This window comes from Pristiophorus japonicus, chromosome 2 (assembly GCF_044704955.1).
Source record: "Pristiophorus japonicus isolate sPriJap1 chromosome 2, sPriJap1.hap1, whole genome shotgun sequence".
In the NCBI taxonomy this organism is placed as follows: Eukaryota; Metazoa; Chordata; class Chondrichthyes; family Pristiophoridae; genus Pristiophorus; species Pristiophorus japonicus.
Genome location: NC_091978.1, coordinates 271707834 through 271729002, shown reverse-complemented (window position 1 = coordinate 271729002; position 21169 = coordinate 271707834). Strand labels below are relative to the sequence as shown.

At 42.3% G+C, this 21169-nt stretch overlaps 1 protein-coding gene across 13 annotated transcripts in view; it reads left to right on the top strand.

Annotated features, from left to right (window-relative positions):
* The window catches only part of ablim2 (actin binding LIM protein family, member 2), a 743081-nt gene extending 722122 nt beyond the window's left edge, over positions 1 to 20959 (top strand). For 12 of the 13 annotated variants that reach the window (XM_070871385.1, XM_070871380.1, XM_070871379.1 and 9 more), the window contains one exon: positions 10823 to 15645. In XM_070871385.1, the coding sequence (XP_070727486.1) occupies positions 10823 to 10936 (114 nt within the window). In that variant the 3' untranslated portion in view covers positions 10937 to 15645. Of the gene's footprint in view, positions 1 to 10822; positions 15646 to 20686 lie in introns of those variants that run through there. The other variant, XM_070871382.1, reaches the window with a different exon arrangement.
* The last annotated feature ends 210 nt before the right edge of the window (positions 20960 to 21169 follow it).

The following is a 21169-nucleotide window of genomic DNA, read 5'->3' as shown; positions in this document are numbered from 1 at the left end:
GCCAAGCTTTTGGTCATCTGCCCTAATGAAGTTCGGTGTCAAATTTGTGCCTTATTACACACTTATGAAGCGCCTTGGAATGTTTTACTACGTTAAAGGCGCTATATATATATACAGGTTGTTGTTGATCTCTTCCATGCAATCTCTTCTCCGCAATCTCTCTCAGACGTGAGAATGCTATCTACTGAGCCACAGTTGACACCTTACGAATTAAGTAAATAAAATATTCAGCTTTCAGCACTACCCCACATAAACACACCATAAAAAATCACAAATCTTGATCTCAGCCATTGATCTTCAACAGCGATCCAATCTGAAGGGCAGAATGTCATTTATAGAACTTCAAATGTAGACGTCATGCCTGGGAACTAGCTTTGTGAGCAATTAATAGAAACAGTGAGGCCGGTATCAGAGTCACTGCACCTTTTATTTAAAACTTTGTTTAAATTAGATTGGTACCATCAAAATTCAGTCCTTATAACTGTAAATTGTCATACTCACTGTTATGTCTTGAATAAAGAGTGAGACCAGATACTGCAAGCTCAAAGTAAGGTGTGACCGTAGTCCTTTATTATAGATCTCAGAGTGCCTCTCCAGCCTGTGAGGCCTCCTTATATACAGGTGCTCCCAAAGGATTGTGGGATCCCTTGGGACTCCAGGGGATAAGCCCTCTGATGGTTAGACATGGTATTTACAGGTTTACATACATAACAACACTCCCCCCCCTCCCCCCAAAGTCAATAGTATAACTATTTACAATATGAGTCAATCTGAGGCCTTCATTTCCGTGGTTCATCGTCTCAGTGCAAATGAGTGGCTTGTTGGGCCATTGCTGGGCTGCTGTGCAGCTGACCTTGCTGGGTTGCTGGGGGTGGTGAGTTCTGCTGGGCTGCTGCGGGTGATGGGTTCTGCTTCGTGGTCAACTGCTGGGTTGGTTGCCACATGTGTGCGTGTTGGAGAGTCGAAAAAGGTGGAGTCTATTGTGGGTTGTTCTGGATAGTCCGTAAATCTGAGTTTGGTTTGGTCCAAGTGTTTCCTGCAGGTGAGTCTATTTGAAAGTTTGAGCACAAACACCTTACTCCCCTCTTTGGCCAACACAGTGTCAGGAAGCCACTTGGGACCTTGTCCATAGTTCAACACAAATACAGGATCATTTATCTCAATTTTGCATGACACAGTTGCGTGATCATGATATGTATTCTGTTGAAGCCGTCTGCTCTCGACCAGATTGTATAGATCAGGGTGTACTAACGAGAACCTTGTCTTAAGTGCCCTTTTCATGAGCAGTTCAGCGGGAGGGACCCCAGTGAGCGAGTGGGGTCTTGTGCGGTAACTAAGCAGGACTCGGGATAAGCGAGTCTGCAGTAAGCCTTCAGTTATCCTTTTCAAGTTCTGCTTGATTGTTTGAACTGCTCGTTCTGCCTGGCCATTGAACGCTGATATAAACAGGGCAGATGTGACATGTTTGATCCCATTGTGGGTCATGAACTCCTTGAACTCAGCACTGGTAAAGCACGGCCCATTGTCACTTACAAGGACATCAGGCAGGCCCGTAGGCTTTCAATGATGGCAGCGGACGTGCTTGCCGGCATTATCACACATTCAATCCATTTGGAGTACGCATCTACAACCACGAAGAACATTTTTCCCAAGAATGGGCCTGCATAGTCGACATGGACCCTGGACCACGGTTTGGAGGGCCAGGACCACAAACTTAGTGGTGCCTCTCTGGGTGCATTGCTTAACTGTGAACATGTATTACATTTGTGCACGCAGGACTCTAAGTCTGCATTGATACCGGGCCACCACACATGGGATCTGGCTATCGCTTTCATCATTATGATGCCTGGGTGGGTGCTGTGAAGATCACTGATGAAAGTGTCCCTGCCCTTTTTTGGCACCACTACCCGATAGGAGGCAGTCTGCCTGTATAGACATTTCATCTTTGCGCCGCTGATATAGCTTTATTTCCTCTTGCATCTCTAACGGGACACTTGATCAACTCCCGTGGAGCACACAGTTTTTTACTAAGGACAGTAAGGGGTCTTGGCTTGTCCAGGTTCTAATCTGTCGGGCGGTAACAGGTGATTGCTCACACTCGAATGCTTCCATTACCACGACTAAATCTGCGGGCTGTGCCATCTCCACCCCTGTGGTGGGCAATGGTAGCCTACTGAGAGCATCGGCACAGTTTTCTGTGCCTGGCCTATGGCAGATGGCGTAATTGTATGCAGACAATGTGAGCGCCCATGTCTGGATGCAGGCCGATGCATTTGTATTTATCCCCTTGCTTTCTGAAAAGAGGGATATAAGCGGCTTATGGTCGGTTTCCAATTCAAATTTGAGCCCGAACAGATATTGACGCATTTTCTTTACCCTGTAAACACACGCTAACACTTCTTTTTCGATCATACTGACAGCTCTCTCGGCCTTAGACAGACTTCTGGATGCATAAGCAAATGATTGCAATTTCCCAAATTCATTAGCTTGTTGCAGTACAGACCCGACCCCATACGACGACGCATCACATGCTAGTACCAAACGTTTACATGGATCGTACAACACAAGCAATTCGTTTGAACATAACAGCTTTCTAGCTTTCTCAAAGGCATTTTGTTGGCTTTTACCCCATACCCATTCATCTCCTTTACGCAATAAAGAGTGCAGGGGTTCTAACAATATGCTAAGACCCCGTAAGAAGTTACCAAAATAGTTCAGGAGTCCTAGAAACAACCGCAGCTCCGTCACATTCTATGGTCTCGGTGCATTCTTGATTGCCTCCATCTTCGAAGCGGTGGGCCTGATGCCGTCCACCGCAATTCTTCTCCCCAGGAACTCCACTTCAGGTGCCAGGAAAACGCACTTCGAGTGTTTTAACCTGAGCCCCACAGATTAAGCCGACTAAGAACCTCCTCGACGGTGTTCCGACCTGTAACCAAGCTGTTGTCCTGGAAGACCACGGTGTGCGGGACCGACGTCAGCAAGCTTTCCATGTTCCTCTGGAATATCGCCACAGCCGATCGAATCCCAAACAGGCATCTGTTGTAAACGAAGAGACCTTTGTGCGTGTTGATGCAGGTGAGGCCTTTCGATGATTCCTCCAGCTCCTGCGTCATGTAGGCCGAGGTCAAGTCCAGCTTCGTGAACGTTTTCCCTCCCGTCAGCGTCGTAAATAGGTCATCTGCCTTCGGTAGCGGGTATTGATCCTGCAGTGAGAAACGATTGATAGTTACTTTGTAATCACCACTGATTCTGATGGTGCCGTCTCCCTTGAGGACTGGAACAATCGGACTGACCCACTCATTGAATTTGATCGGAGAAATTATGCCCTCTCGTTGCAGCCTGTCCAGTTCGATCTCCACCCTCTCTCTCATCATGTAAGGTACCACTCTTGCCTTGTGATGGATGGGTCGAGCTCCCGGAATCAAATGGATCTGCTCTTTTGCTCCTTGGAACTTCCCGATGCCTGGTTCGAACAGCGAGGGGACCTGGGCACATGAGGTGTCGTCGACGGACGAAAGCGCTCGGACATCATCCCTGTTCCAGCGTATCTTTCCCAGCCAGCTCCTGCTGAACAGCGTGGGGCCATCGCCCGGTACTACCCAGAGTGGTAACTCATGCACCGCTCCATCGTAGGTGACCTTTACAAGAGCACTGCCGATTATGGGAATCAGTTCCTTTGTGTACGTTCTCGGTTTAGTACGAATGGGAGTCAGGACTGGCCTTGAGGCCTTGCTGCACCACAATTTATTGAAAGTCTTTTTGCTCATTATGGACTGGCTTGTGCCCGTGTCCAACTCCATGGACACCAGGACTCCATTTAATTCAACCTTAAGCATTATCGGGGGACACTTTGTGGTAAATGTGTGTATCCCATATACCTCTGCCTCCTCGGTCTGAGGCTCTGGTTCGTCGTGATCGACCGTGGATCTGTCCTCTTCTGCAACATGGTGGTTTGCAGGATTAGCAGGGTTTGCAGCTCGCCATTATTCCACAGTCCTTGCAAACGTATCCTTTGAAGCAGCATGAGTGGAAATGATGATCACCTCCGCAGCACGAAAAAGGTGTTAATGGCCTTGTATTCACCACCCTTGATGGTGGAATCGGAGTCATCTGCGGAAGTGCAGCTGCAGGCGTGTAAGTCCTGCCCTGTACCTTTTGATCGAAAACAACGTTACTTTGTTTACAGTACTTGCAGCAGCACTCGTGTGCTGAGAAATTTGTTTGGTATTATCACTGGTGGCGATAAACGCCTGGGCTATCGCTATGGCTTTACTCAATGTTGGGGACTCTACAGGGTTAGCGAACTATTACTTCATGGCCAATGCCAAGTACAAAGAACTTTGCTCCAAGTGTTCTTCAATTTCGCAATATCCTGCAAAGCGCCTTAGCTCGGCGACATAGCTCGCCACTTCTTGGCCTTCAGACCTCTTGTACATGTAGAACCGATACCTCGCCATCAGAACGCTTTCCTTCGGGTTTAGATGCTCCTGGACCAGGGTGCACAAATCATCATACGACTTGTCTGTGGGTTTTGCTGGAGCAAGCAGATTTTTCATGAGGCCATACATTGGTGCCTCGCAAACGGTGAGGAGGATCGCCCTTCATTTGGCAGCATTCGCTTCTCCTTCCAGCTCGTTGGCCACGAAGTATTGGTCGAGTCGCTCCACGAAGGTTTCCCAATCATCTCCCTCTGAAAATTTCTCCAGGAGGTCCACAGTTCTCTGCATTGTTGTGGTTGAGTTCGTCATTTGTATCTCGTCGCCAGTTGTTATGTCTTGAATAAAGAGTCAGACCAGATACTGCAAGCTCAAAGTAAGGTGTGACCGCTGTCCCTTATTACAGATCGCAGAGTGCCTCTCCAGCCTGTGAGGCCTCCTTAGATACAAGTGCAGGGGATAAGCCCTCTTGTGGTTAGATATGGTATTTACAGGTTTACATACATAACACTCACAGAATCATACCTTTCAACTCATGTCCTGGACTCCACCATTACTATCCCTGGATATGTCATGTCTCACTGGCTGGACTTCCCAACAGAGGTGGCTGCACAGTGGTATACAGTCGAGAAGGAGTGGCTCTGGGAGTCCTCAACACTGACTCCGGACCCCATGAAATCCCATGGAATCTGGTCCAATATTGGCAAGGATGCTTCCTGCTGATTACCACCTACTACCCTCCCTCAGCTGATGAATCAGTACTCCTCCATGGTGAACACAAGGGCACAGAATATACTTTGGGTGCGGGACTTCATTGTCCATCACCAAGAGTGGCTCAGTAGCACCACTACTGACCAAGCTGGCCGAGTCCTGAAGGAGATAGCTGCCAGACTGGGCTTGCGGCAGATGGTGAAAGAACTAGTCACACCACTAACTAAGCTGTTCCAGTACAGCTACAACACTGGCATCTATCCAACAAAGTGGAAAGTTACCCGGGCAAATCCTGTCCACAAAAAGCAGGACAAATCCAATCTGGCCAATTACAGCCCCATCAGTCTACTCTCAATCATCAGCAAAGTGATGGAAGGTGTCGTCGGCAATGCTATAAAGCGGAACTTACTCACAAATAACCTGCTCACTAATACTCAGTTTGGGTCCAGCCAGGACCACTTGGCTCCAGACCTCATTACAGCCTTGATCCAAACATGGACAAAAGAGCTGAATTCCAAAGGCGAGGTGAGAATACCCGCCCTTGACATCAAGGCAGCATTTGATTGACTGTGGCATCAAGGAGCCCAAGTAAAATTGAAGTCAATGGGAATCAGGGGGAAAACTCTCTACTGGCTAGAGTTATACTTGGCACAAAGGAACATGGTTGTGGTTGTTGGAGGCCAATCATCTCAGCCCCAGGACATCCCGACAGGAGTTTCTCAGGGCAGTGTCCTAGGCCCAACCATCTTCAACTACTTCATCAATGACCTACCCTCCATCATAAAGTCAGAAGTGGGGATGTTCGCAGATGATTACAGTGTTCAGTTCCATTCACAACTCCTCGGGTAATGAAGCAGTCCGTGCCACATGCAGCAAGACCTGGACAACATTCTGGCTTAGGTTGATAAGTGGCAAGTAACATTCATGCCACACAAGTGCCAGGCAATGACCATCCCCAACAACAGAAAGTCTACCCATCTCCCCTTGACATTCAATGTGGTTACCATTGATGAATCCCCCACCAGCAACATCCTGGAGGTCACCATTGACCAGAAGTTTAACTGGACCAGCCACATAAATACTGTGGTTATAAGAGCAGGTCAGAGGCTGGGTATTCTGTGGCGAGTGACTCATCTCCTGACTCCCCAAAGCCTTTCCACCATCTACAAAGCACAAGTCAGGAATGTGATGGAATACTCTCCACTTGCCTGGATGAGTGCAGCACCAACAACACTCAAGAAGCTCAACACCATCCAGGACAAAGCAGCCCGCTTGATTGGCATCCATCCACCACCTTAAAAATTCCCTCCCTCCACCGTGGCTGCAGTGTGTACCAGCTACAAGATCCACTGCAGCAACTTGCCAAAGCTTCTTCAACAGCACCTCCCACACCCGCGACCTCTACGACCTCAAAGGACAAGGGCTGCAGGCGCATGGGGACACCATCACCTGCAATTTCCCCTCCAAGTCACACACCATCCTGATTTGGAAATAAATCGCTGTTCCTTCATCATCACAGGGTCAAACTCCTACAACTCCCTCCCTAACAACACTGTGGGAGTACCTTCACCTCACGGACTGCCGCGGTTCAAGAAGGTGGCTCACTATCACCTTCTCAAGGGAAATTAGGGAAGGGTGTTAAATGCTGGCCTTGTCAACGAAACCCACATCCTAGGAATGAATTAAAAAAATTATTCTCCCAAAATAATAAAATCCAAAATTAAACAAATTCCAGAATCTTATATTGAAAAGGTCATAAAGTCAGATGTCAAATGAAGACCATATGATGGAATTCACCAATGGTATATTGGGAATAGCTGTTAGGCTGTTATTTGGCAGCGAACACTTCCTGGACAACAGATAATCAAAGAAATTAATTAATCTCCATCTGGCAAAGCGTTGAACTGGTATTGCTAATAATAACCAAATTGGCTTTTGCCATGCTTCCATATCAGTACACCAGAATTCCAGAGAAGCATTAGAGAGAAAATGGTCTTGTTTGGGCAAAGTGAATGCTGTGACTTCTTTTTCATGATTAAACATTAAAAACTGTATTCAAGCAATGAAGTATTTATGATCTAGCCCAAGTGTTGTACAGTGCAGAACTCATAAGAGATAATCTGCCTTCATAGCAACAGTATTGCTTAATTGCTTTCTGGGCATCACATTAAATCAATCTCCAACCACTTCACCGTGCAGCACAGAACAGATGTGCCATTAGCAAATGAAAAAGACATAGGCCCCTATTTTCGCCACAATTGTGCGCATTTTTTGGCGTCCAAACTTTTTTGGCGTGAAATACTCCCTTTCCAACTTTCGCCAACGTTTGGACATCAGTGCTGACTGTGTGTGCCAGTATTTTTTACCATAGCATTTTTTGGAGCCGACCTAAGTCAAAACGGAATCGGGCGCCGTTTTTGTGCACTTAATCAATTTTGGCCGTCCATGATTTTTTTCAGCGCAGCGCACACTGGCCAAAAGCAACGCAAAAGAAAAGCATTTGTGAAGTTAAGGGATCGACGCAGCGCACAAGAGAACAGGAGCGAGGCAATAAGAATACAAAATAAAATACTTTTTTTTCACAGGGAACTCTTTTTGGAGCAAGGGAAGAAGATTTCCGGGCCGAAAGGACTGTTCCCCCCCACTGCAACCCCGAGCCATAGGACTGCTCCCTCCCCCAGCTGGACCCGCTGCAATCCAGGGCCGAATGGCCTACTCTGCTCAGTCCCGCTCCCCCTGCAAGTTGAAGTTTGGGAGCAGGAGGGCCATTCGGCTCGGGATTGCAGCAGGTCCAGTGGGGGAGAGGGGGAGCGGTAGCTGCAGATCCAACCGGGGGAGCGGTGGCCGCGGATCCAGCCAGGGGGGGAGCGGTGGCAGTGGGTCCAGCCAGGGGGGGAGCGGTGGCAGCGGATCCAGCCGTGGGGGAGCGGTGGCAGTGGGTCCAGCTGGGGGAGAAACGATGGCCGCACATCCAGCAGGAGGTGAGGTCCTTTGTGACCCTTTCGGCAGCGGTGGGGTAGCAGTCTTTTCGGGGGAGCGGGTTTCAGCTTGCTTCAGCGTCTCTGGTTGCCCTGGCATCTTCAGCTTTTCGCGCATGCCCAGAGTGTTTTTAGCGCAGACTCGAAGCTCCGCCCCCCAGACTAACTTCGGAGAGCGTGACACCAAATTCACATATTTTTTTGGTGAAAGCCCCGATTTTTTTTTTTCTGGTGCGGTCGTACACAAAAATCATACGTTAACTTGCGCGGGTGCCAAAAATCCAGCAAGTGGAAAATATGGGCCAGAATAACTGAGTTTATTTCTTTCATGAAACAACATGTTTTTTGGCAGTGATAGAATGTAGCCTGCATTTTATTACTTAAGAACCAAAGAAATTGTAGCATTTTCCTGTCCGAAGCATGACAGTTTATAATAGTCCTAACTGTAAAGCAAAGAGATTGTGCATTCAGCCTTGTGCCAGAAGATGTTATTGCACATCTCCAGATCAGCTTATTGTTGAACATATTCTGTTGTCCTCTTGAACTTACTTGGCAGCTGAAACAATAAACAATCAGTAAAACAAGTGATTAAAATAGAATCTAGTGCTGGAAATTTTTTTTAACAACCGAATTATGCTGAAAATGTACAGAATGTCAGTCTGTATTTGATAAAGGAAAATTGGTTAGAGTTTTGGATGTAAATTTTGATGAAGAATTATACCAAAATGTTTACCTATCTTCCGTTCAGTCAGATACTAACCAACCTGATGTATATTGCTAGCATGTTTCCATTATTTAGAAAAAGTTCAAAGCAAGGATTAAACATGGGCCACAGCAAGAGTCCAGCCTCCTTTTTCAGGATCTCTCCACCTCTCTTCCGCCTCCCCCCCCCAGCGGTCTCTCTTCCTGCACTGCAGCCAAGTCCTGGGAACAATGCTGGTAGCATTGGCTTGCTCTACCACCTCTCTCTTTTGCTGCTGACTAATTTGCCTGGCCATCCGTCATCCATTGAAGGGAAAGGGACCTCCTTCCTGCTACTCACTTGCTCTATCACTACCATCACAGCTGCATTGGAGAATCTGGGGCCTCTGGACAAAGTCAAGCTGCCTGCTGCTTTAGAAAATCACTTACCCCAATCACCATCAGTAAGTGCAGCTTCCCTTTCAGGTGCTGCAGGCTGCCTTTAAGAAGCAGCCACTCTGCTAGATCTCCTGCCCTTCCAATCAGTGAGTTGCCTATAGGGAGTTCTATTAGTAAATTAGTGGAGCGGGTCACCCTCAATTTTAAATTGAGCGGATTCTATAATGATGAAGGTGAAAATTTCCACTAATATTGAAGCATATTGGCATAACTGTTATTCTTTCCTATCATATCTTGGAACCAATGTAGTAATAAACCCAGCAACAATACTGATGCATTTTAGTAGAGAGCGCGAGAGAGATCGTCCTCTTTTGTAGTTTTAGGAGAAGCTTTAATCAGGAAGGGTTTAAAATTAGTGATCTCTAATAGTTACCAACTATTTCCAGATTGGACAGATATGTTAAGAGATATAAAGCAACATCCAAATATAGAAACAATACAAAGCTAGGTGGAACAGTAAGCTGTGAGGAGAACACAAAGCGTCTGCAAAGGGATATAGATAGACTAAGTGAGTGGGCAGTAAGGTGGCAGATGGAGTATAATGTTGGGAAATGTGAGATTATTCACTTTTGGAGGAAGAATAAAAAACCAGAATATTTTTGAAATGGTGAGAAACTTTTAAATGTTGGCTTTTAGAGAGATTTGGGTGTCCTTGTGTAAGAAACACAGAAAGCTAGCATGCAGGTACAGCAAGCAATAGGAAGGCAAATGGCATGTTGTCCTTTATTGCAAGGGGGTTGGAGTATAAGAGTAAGGAAGTCTTGCTGCAGTAGTACAGAACCTTGGTGAGACCACACCTGGAGTACTGTGCACAGTTTTGGTCTCCTTATCTAAGGAAGGATGTATTTGCCTTGGAAGTATTGCAACAAAGGTTCACTAGATTGATTCCTGGGATGAGAGGGCTGCCTTATGACGAGAGATTGTGTAGAATGGGCCTAAACTTTCTGGAGTTTAGAAGAATGAGAGGTGATCTCATTGAAACATACAAGATTCTGAAGGGGATTGACAGGGTAGATTGTTTCACCTGGCTGCAATGTCTAGAACTAGGGGGCACAGTCTCAGGATAAGGGGCAGGCCATTTAAGACTGAGATGAGGAGGAATTTCTTCACTCAGAGGGTTGTGAATCTTGTAATTCTCTGCCCCAGTGGGCTGTGGATGCTGAGTCTCTGAATATATTCAAGGTGGAGATAGATAGATTTTTGGCGTCTAGGGGAATCAAGGGATATGGAAATTGAGTGGGAAAGTTGAGTTGAGGTCGATGATCAGCCATGATCTTATTGAATGGCGGAGCAGGCTCGAGGGGCCGTAGGGCCTACTCCTATTTCTTATGTTCTTAAAACATGGGAATTGTTGGAAATGTACAGCACATCAATCAATATCTGGGAGTAATAGATTAATGCTACAGATGTGATCCTTCATCAGAACGTTTTTAAATAAAATTGCTGTTTTATTTAGAACTGTTCTATATTTATTGTTTGTAATTTGTAATAATTGTGAAGAAAAATGTTTATTCTCCTTTTGGCATAAATACAGTAATATTTTTTCTTTTCCAGCGGCACTTGTCTCCGGAGGAATTCTATCGGGTGTTTGGTTTGACTATAGAAGAATTTAATCGGCTTGCATTATGGAAGAGAAATGACATGAAGAAAAAAGCACGCCTCTTTTAACCAGAAAAAATATATAAATTTCATCAGGGAAAGTCCTCCTTAGCAATGAAAATCCTACCAGGAAAAATAAAATCTGTGCTCACGACTTGAACAACTTATAAGTTATTTCATCCCCGGATTAATTATGAGAACAGTTTGCAGAATGTGTGCAGGCCTAGAGGTTGTGTTTCTGCTAATCTTGCATGAAAAACTAAGTATTGTAGCCATTAAGCTCTAAGCTTAGACTGTTGTTTGCTGAAAACATGTAAGAAATAGTTGTCTAGTTAAACCATAGCAAAATAGGACTGCTTGACAAAGGAGGGAGGGAAAGGGGCAGCTCAGGATTTAGTGTCCAAAGTGCATTTTATCCTGGTCAAAAAAAAACTCTTTAATATTTTCCACATGGCAATAATTTTTTATCATCTCTATGAATGGTCCAGGTCCTTAAACAATGATTCTGGTACAATAGTAGATTATTGCTAATAGGCTCGTTGGGAGGAAGGAAGCTTGAGATCAGTTAGGGAAATGGATATGGGTATAATTACTGCTTCTCACTGACACCTGTGGAAAATTTGCTTGATGGGAAGCAGGAGAAGAAGCAAAGTTAATACTGCACTTTATTCAAGTATACTCAAGCATATACTCAAGATGCTGGCACCATGTGCAATTACCTAGATTAGTGTCCATTAATATGTCACTAACATTTTCTTAAATGTGCAACATCTATACCACTCACAGCAACTACATTTAAACATACGGCATAGAAATGAGTAATGCATTATGTCTGTGGTAGTTACATGCTAGCTTACCATTGCTTGGTTGTAAGGCTTTATTTGCAATCAGCCCAAGCTTGGACCCAGTTGCTGTTTCTGTAAATGATGACTGAGGTCGTCCAGTTTGATATATTTTTTCCGTACACTGGTGGAACATCCAATCCCATTCTACTGATAGTGACTCCTGCATTTAGTTTGAAATTGTCATTGAATAACCCACCAATTTGAATGATGTATTGACCTGGAAAATGTTTGGGTTTATTTTTGCCAGAATGTCCCCCTTGCCCCAAACTAATATATGGGCCTAGAAATTGGGTTACAACACCAATATTTCAAGGAGCTATGCAGCCTCTTCAATGTCCTAATTGCCGGCCAGGAAACGCACGTGCACATCGAACCGGAAGTGTCATGATATTGGGTAAGGACAAACAAGAGACGCTTTTACCCATGCCTAAAGCAGGCATTAAGCTGTTTGCATATGCAAATAAGGGGCCCAATGCCTGCTTCAGATCCCCACAGCAACATTGGTTTGTCCTGAGGCAGCCAGCGACAGCACTCGCTGCACTTCGAGAAACCAACCCTGCAGAATGCCTGCAACACGAAAGCTAAGTTATTTACCTATAAAGCAGCACTTCGCTGCCGCTCCCGAGATCCTCAAACTTCAGGCCCTGCTCCCGACCCCGACATCTGATCTTCGCCCCACCCCCCGCCCCTGCCCCCGACCCTGATCTCTGCCCCCCCGCCCAGGCCCCAACCCCCACCCTCCAGACTCCGATCCCACAGGCTACTGCCAGCTGACACAACTCACGCCCCCGATTGCTCCCCCCCGAAACCTGCGATCTGCATCCCTCCCCTCCAATTCTGGGTCTTGCACACCCCCAATATCGCTGCACCATTGGTGGCCCTGCCTTCAGCTGCCCCAGCCTCAGGCTCTGGAATTCCTTCTCTAAACCTCGCCACCTCTCTTACCTCCTTTAAGACACTCCTTAAAACCTATCTCTTTGACTAAGCTTTTGGTCACCTGTCCTAATATCTTCTTATGTGGTTTGGTGTCAAATTTTGTTTGATAATGCTCCGGTGAAGCGCCTTGGGACGTTTTACTGTGTTAAATATGTTATATAAATGCAAGTAAATGCTGTTGCTGTGTCTGCTGGCTGTCCACATCGTAAGTGAAATTTTCCACTGGGTGTGGGCCCACAGCACAAAACCAGCAATCTATCAGACAGAGGCCACAGGTTGAATGGTGTTGAAAACAGTGCAGTCGTGGCTATTTTTTTAAGGATTGAACTAAGGTTGTACTAAGAAACCTTTATTTTGCATCTAACCATGTTATACCTGACCTGGAAGTGCTTGATGCTGACACTGAGTGCTTAAAATGGGAAATAGTTCCATTTACCAATTCAAACATCCCTCACCTTAATGAACAAAAAAGATAACAACATTCGGTGATGAGGTGTATGTGGGCCTAAATCTTTCAATGACTCATGAAATGCTCAGATACTTTATTGTAACTGTAAAATAAATCATTCTAGGAGCTTAGTTTATAAATTATTTTTGTTTCAAATCAGTGCATACAATTAGCACAGCAGGAATACTGAAACAGCTTATTGTGCAAAATCAGAACTGCTACACGTCCGATTTCATAACCTACAGTTTAGTGCAGAAAAGATTGGATTTGTTATAAATCCTTTTAAAAGTTGCACCTTTCGCTACAAAATATTTAGTACTTTACCTAAAAGTGACAACAAAGAAAAAATATAACTTCTGTAGTCTGTAGGGGGAGGGGGATAATTTTTACAAATCTGTGCTGGTGGTGGCCCACTGACAACACACATTGGAAATTCGGGCACACTACCCATGATGTTCTGATTATTAAGAGGCTCCCAGCTAGCAAAATGGACTCGTAAAATTACCCCTTTATAACTGCTTTGAAATATTTATATTTACAGAGCATATAAAAATGAACACTAACACCATACATGTGTGTAAGTCGTGCTTTGGTGTTTATTTCAGTCTGCAACAAATTTTAAAAAAATGAAAGAAACAAAATCTGTAAACACAATGCAAACATTTTACCACCAGCCTGGATTACAGAGCCGTTATTAATGGAGCAACTGCTTTCAATTTTCAGTGCCTGCGTTTATCTTAAGTTTTTTTTAATGATTGTTACGTTAATGAACTAGCAATACTTAAAAAAATAATTTACAGAAAATATTTATCCAAGTATTTGGTCATTCTTGGATGAACTTTTTGCATTGACGCTGATGAGCCCTTATGTAAAGGTTTATAATTTGTAGCCAACTTTTATTGGTTTAATCCGCAAGCATTTTGTTTTACACAGGGTCTATTTTTGAGGAAATGTATGAGTTTTGGATGTTTGAAGTTTCCACTTAATGACAACAAAGGTCCAGCCCCAACAATGTACCTGCGCTTTTTTTGTTTAACATCTATCATTAATTCAAGAGCAATTGTGAACAAGTACACATCACAAATGCTATGGGTTTTTGAGTAGGTCAGGAGAGATGAATATACAGAATTACATGTTTCATGGCATTAACAGGATGCAAATCAGTCACCTTCACCTCAGCAGTACTCAGTGTGTGTGTGTGTGTGTGTGTGTGTGTGTGGGTGGTGTATTTTCCTCTAAGCCATAATGCTCATGTAATCTCCAATTAAAAGTCATGTTTGGCTCTTGGTATTTAATAATGAAGCTGATGTAGTAGTAAACTGAGCTATAATTGTACTTTAAAGCCCAGAATTTTTACTTCTCTAATGTTGCAATAGTAAAGCATTAACAAGTATGCTTAGAATTGTCCAAAATGGATCATAATGGCACAGGTTGCCACATGTCCAAAGTTGCACATTAATTAATTAATATTTACAGAAGATTTTCAGTGAATGATGTATGTACTGCAAGGTGTATTTCACATGATGTATATTAAGTTGTATAAACTACAGTGGAGTAAATGTTAGACAATAGAATGTATGCTTTTCGTAGCTTTCAGTTGTTTCCACCTGCGGCACTTTGGTTATTAGTTGTCGGCTTGCACTGAAAACTAGAAAATTGGTTTGAATACGCAGTAGAAATCCATTTATGGCAAGCTGTGGATAATTGAATATTTTGAAACTGTTTACTTTACAATAGCAGCCCTTTGTAAGATTAATGGATGCTGAGCCCTGTGGTAAGATGAATGATGAATTGCTGCAGTCTGCTTCCTCCTCCAATGCCTCATACAGATTCTCTGAGGTGAGGAGCTACTTATTCTCAACACAACAATCATAGCTCCAATAAAACTTAGACTTTATTTACTAAATGCAACAAAACTATAAATATTATATAGCAGCATTCATTCTGTGCATTCATTTTTGATGGTATTAAAAATCAGTCTTTTATGTGAATTGCAGTACATAATAAAAAATAGAAAATATCTAAAGAAAGGTTGAAAAATGATTCTGTAGCTCGTCAAAACAACAGTACCTTTGCAATTCTAACACTATTTGGGAGATGGAAGCTACAGTGTATATCAATATTATATGTGCTATAAAATCTGAATTATAAGTTCATTATAAGAAGGAAAAAAACAATTAGATTACCCTCAACACAAATTTTATCACAATAGATTGAAATGTGTATGCATTTCTCAGACAAAAATTGTATAAGTTAAAGATTTCAAAAGTCAGCCATGTAGCTCCTCCCCTTTCCACAAGTCTAACTCCCTTCAAATGGCAATGAAAACTGCCCTTTAAAGGGAAGTGGTGACCCTAATCAGTTGTACTTACCCAAGTGGCAAGGAGGTAACGTCTAGAAGCAAACATTACAAATCACTTTCATTATAAAAGTATTTTTCTGCAATACTATTAGAGTTTGAAACTGAAGCCAAGTTACTAAACTGCACCTTTGTTTCTTGGGATTTGTAAAGGAGACTCTAGCTTTTTTTAATCTTAAATTTCAATGGTTTACTTGTAAACTCAGTTTTTTGCAAAATGTTGTGAATTCTGTGCTGTTTTGTTGTGGTGAAATCCAACTTGTAGAACAGTATATTTCTCACAACCAACCATTTATTTTCCTTGCAATGTTTTCTGAGTAGCATGGCATTGTCGAATGTCCACAGAATTTTGAATCATTTAAAAAATATATATCTGTACTGCATTTCTTTTACTTATGAGAAAAAGTTATATTCCAATTTATATAACACAGCTGCTTATTTATTAAGTTATTGAGATGGTTATATAGGCAGGAGAGCTTTGAAACTAGCCAGAGGAAGGCATGACAGAGCATCCTGAGGTGGCTCTTCCTACCCCGTGCAGAGGTCCTTGGCTTTTGCTTGGTGTATCCCTATATTGCAGAACCTTCAAATTTCAACACACTAAAATTGCAGGCATCAACTTGTCCTGCCATTCCATAGCAGTGTCTTGAGGCTCTAATATGCTGCGCTGTGTCTTAATTGATTCTTTAACACTCTTTATCGCTCAGTGCTTTAAGAGTTTCTGCTCCTCTGACGCATCCCTACGTTTCTTTTGTTGTGGTATCTAATTTAATGAGAGAATATCAGAAATGTGTTTATTTATGTAAGTAGGGAGCACACGATTGTCCTATTCTATACATAAAAGTAGACAAGTGGATCATGTGTCTGATCATGTCGATGATCATTAAATGGACAAAGTTTGAACAATCTATTTGCAGAATAATCCTGTCTGGCAGATGCTGTAATGAATTGCTAATCTTGCTTTTGCTACTGTTAGAGCAGAGAATGTCAACACAGTTAAAGTGCTTTGAGAGATAGTAATTAAACATCTGAAAAATGCTCCGAATACCTATTTATACCAGTTACATACTGGTAACATTTAGTCAATGCTTTTTCTTTTATTTTTAACATGGAAATTGTCAGTATTCAGTTTATATGTTTGATTTATCTCCACATTTTTATTTTAGATAAGGGCACAAAGTATCTTTTAGTGAATTCAGCCAGTGCTGTTAAAGTAGAACGCTGCCATGTGAAACTAGATGGCTTTAACTAGTGTGCTACAGCTGGTAACAATGACATCATCCTACTCAGAATGCATTGCAGGACTTAAATACAATGGGATAGATTTTCATCTTTACTGTCTGGACATTAAGCATCACCTGGGCGGACGCAGAAAGGAAAGTTGGGCTAAGGGGATCACATGCATGTAAGGAAGCCCATTTTCCACCATTAATTTAAAAGGAGGCTCCATTAACTGTTTTCTTTCTGTGCTCTGCCCAGGCAATACTTAATAGGAAGATGAAAAGCTACCCCAAAGTTTCCTCCACTTTTTCAATTGTAGTGAAGAATAGAATATTACAATCTAGCTTTCTCCACAAAATAAAAGTCATAGTTCGGCATACTTTCACGGGATTTTTATAAGTAAACAATTAAAATTTACTCTTTTGGGAATATTTTGATCATTTTTAAAATGCCCCTCCATGTCACATTTAATTCCAAAACAAGTAGGTAGGCACTGGTCGTGGAATTACCAAGTTCCCGTACCACCGATGGGGCTTCACACTCAGTGAGTGACTCAGTGGAAAACTGTGGGTGCCTTGTCCATTATTTTTTATCTGTTGATATTAATTAATGAAAAATTGTGGGCAACACACACACAATTTTCCAAAAGCCATTCACTTTGTGTGAGGCCTGGCCGCTGCTGTGGAGCCTCAGAAAATTCTGTTCATAATCTCTTCCCAGGGTTACACCAATTGCAATTCTAGATTCAGCCACCAGGGACAGAACAAGAAGGATTTAGGATGACTCATTTACTGATTTTCCTTCTGTCTTTTCTTCTTTTTGGCAAAATACTCAACCCTTCCCCAGGTGGCTCAGCTGAGAATTAAATCTGTTCTGCATCATGGAGGAAAGCCTACACTGCATAAAGTAGTATTCTGGTACACAAACATGCTCTACCAATTGGCTGAATCCTAGTCACCTCTGTCTATGTTGTAATGTTCATTGTGGAAACAGTATTATCAGTCATAATTTATTTTAAATACAGTGGGACAGAAAATGCACAGCTTTTTCAGTGGATTCCTGCGGGCACATTAGGTTCCAGCCATGGATCAAAGTATCCAGGATGGCCATTTGGATTGGGAGACTCTGCTTGCTTCTTCAAGGCCATCGACATAAGCAAGTTGGGGTCTTCCTAAATCAGGAGTTCCTTCACCCCTGCTCATAATCAGGACCCGGCATTGGGTTGGTGCAGGTATGCTTGGTCTCACCAGGTGTGCTTCACTAAAATGGATGAGGCCTGGATCCATGACATTTAGGGATGCATTTAAAAATATATATTTAATGTACAAAAATCTTTGAAGCTGGCAGGACAACTTGATAAGGTTGTTCAAAAAGCATTCTTGGCTTTATAAATAGAGACAGTGAGTACAGAAATTACAGTAAACCTTTCTAAATCACTGGTTAGGCCTCAGCTAGAGTATTGTATCCAATTCTATGCACCACACTTCAGGAAGGATGTCAAGGCCTTGGAGAAGGTGTAGAGGAGATTTCCAGAATGATACCAGGGACAAGGGAAAGACTAGTTATGTGGAGAGACTAGAGAAGGTGGGATTTAAAGCAGAGAAGGTTAAGGAGAGATTTAATAAAGGTGTTCAAAATTATAAGGGGTTTTGATAAAGTATATGGGGAGAAACTGTTTCCACTGACCACTGACAGGAAGAACAGTAACCAGAGGGCACAGATTTAAGATAACTGACAAAAAATCCAGGGGGGGAAATGATTCACGCAGTGAGATGTTGTGATCTGGAATGCACTGCTGAAAGGGTGGTGGAAGATAGTAACTTTCTAAAGGAAATTAGATGTATATACTTGAAAAGGAAAAATCTGTAGGGCTATGGGCAAAGAGCAAGGACGTCGGTCTAATTGGATAGCTCTTTCACAGACACGATGGGCTGAATGGCTGTCTGTGCTGTATGATTCTATTACGTTGCCCCTGACACTAGTGTTAAAGGCAGCCTCTTTCTGAGGGGGGAAACCCTGCATCTACCCGGCCCAGAAAGTTCCAGCTGCTGTTTCCAGCTTCTTCAATAAGATGGTTCACCTCAGATGTGCCCCAAATTTGCCAAAGACACCACTAGTCATGGTTCTGTCCACTGACCCTGCGAACCTCAGGGGGGTTAGCGGTGGAGGACACAGGCTGGCACTCATGCCGGGATGCGCAGCACATGCAGATTCTCTCAGGCAATATTTTCTTAAATAGAATACTTTAGCCTTAATAACTCTTGTGTTTTCCTTTGCACCTAGACCCAGTCAGGTTTAATATAAATTAATAAAGACAATCTAAACACTGGTAGATATTTGCCTTTCGCTCTTGTTTTCATTCTCCGCACTTCATTCAGTCAACATATATATACATACGAGTGTTTATTTGTTCTAAGCTTGAGGACTTGATAATAATAGCAAATTTATTCATTATACAGCATTTACAAATTACAGACCCTACGTTAAGAGTTCTACAAGTACTTTTAATTTCATGAAAAATATTATCTTGAGATAATTACCACTCCTTTAAATTAACTTTTCCATGGCTGAGTGAGTTTTTTTACTTATACGGTTTTTGTTAGCTGCCATATGCAGTGAAGACTTCATCAGTTTTTAGAACGATGACTATATTGTGCATCTCTGCCTGTTTAAATAGTGTCTAATCGAAAATAAGCCTCTTCAAGTTTTGAATAGGTACTTATTTGTGATCTTTAATATCCTGTAACCTTAACAGATAATTTTTATAACTTGCTAATTTTACTTTGAAGAAAATGCTTTAAATATGTATCTTGGTTCTATTTAGTAAACACAGTTGAAATATAATTCATAACTTCTATGCTACCATCAGGGAAGTGAATGAAAAATGGGGGGAAAGGGAAAAAGATAAATTGGAAAAATGTAAGTCATGTAGAATACAGACAAATAGCTTTGCAGTACAGTGAGCTCTTTGTTGGCCCACTTTACATACTTGTAAGCTGTATATAATCACAAACAAAAAAATAGTATCTACATAATATTCTCTTTCATGCCAAATCAGGTTTTCCATGACATTTCTAGAAAAGATCCAGACACATTGTAAGAAATCACTGAGTGAGTAGGAGGCATACAGAACTGTTTAGTTGTTTAGTTAGTCTTAACTACTTAGGCGTGTAGGACATTGGAATATCGGAAAAATGTTCTATCTCCTATGGACGTGGATGCGAATACAATGTCACTGAGTCAAACATAACTTTTGTATGGCAGAACTGAGCCCTGAAACCTTGCTAGCAACTGATTAGAAAGTGGCTTCTCCAGGCACTGGGCACAAATGGGACAAAAGTAGTGTTTCACTGACAGGCATCCTGTGGTATTTATACCAGTTACATACTGGTAACATTTAGTTGATGTCTTTTCTTTTATTTTTAAACATGGAAATTGTCGGTATTCAGTTTATGGACAAATTGACTGTTGATATGTCTAAAATTAGTGGGTGAAATGGTATATCACTATATGCACTGTCGAATGTTATTATGTATTGTGACTTCAAATATGTATGTAGGCTTTATCACGCTGGTAGGGGCATCAATCAAATGGCAAGAGCTAATTTGAAATAGCTCACTGGTGTCATACTGACCAGCCAACAGGGCTACATGAAATGGACGGCTTCAGATAAATGCTCAATTGTAAAACTATTAACATTTATGCATTCTTTGTTTCCCTTGTTGTCCATTTTATAACAACAGTGCGTGATAGATTTTCTTTGTTACCAGATTATTTCGCTATATGTAATAGATATATAAACTACAATCACACTAACCAGGATGTATTGCGAGAGAAAGGCTGTGCTTAAAGTAACTGTTCTAGTGTTGATGGCTTCAAATGTAATGAAATGCATATAATGCCTTGAATATATGTCCAATACAACATAATGTTATTTAACTGTTCATTTTATTTGAAACTAGTTATGATTGTATTTTTGGTCACTAATTCTGGTATTTCTGAAAGTGTAGGAGTAATTTTGTGATGCAGCACTCCAAGAAGGGAACGTACCTCAGGAAATCACAGACCCACAGCCCATGTTTTCCTGGGATGCACAGCCTGATAGTGCCACACCTCATTGGGAGCACCAGATCACAGAATCACCCCATCTATAACGAATATACCTATGTGTAGCACTGTATACCTGCTGTATTATGGTTATTTTATTTTTGCAGATTTGTTTTCTTCTTTTGAACTGCATATAAAGTACCTTGTTTATTATTTAATAAACCATTAACTCCTCAGCCATGTTGATCTCCTTCTTTCTGTGGTTGGTTGTGAGTGAGCAAAAAAAAATAATGGTTGCGATTAAGAATTCACAATGTTTGTGGGTAAAACAGAATCAGGAAAAGAGAGTAAAGGAAGGAATAAGGATAACATGAATGGCCAGAAGTCCGATGAAGTCATGGAGCATAAAGGTAAAATAACTACTAAAAACAGAGCGAGGAATAATA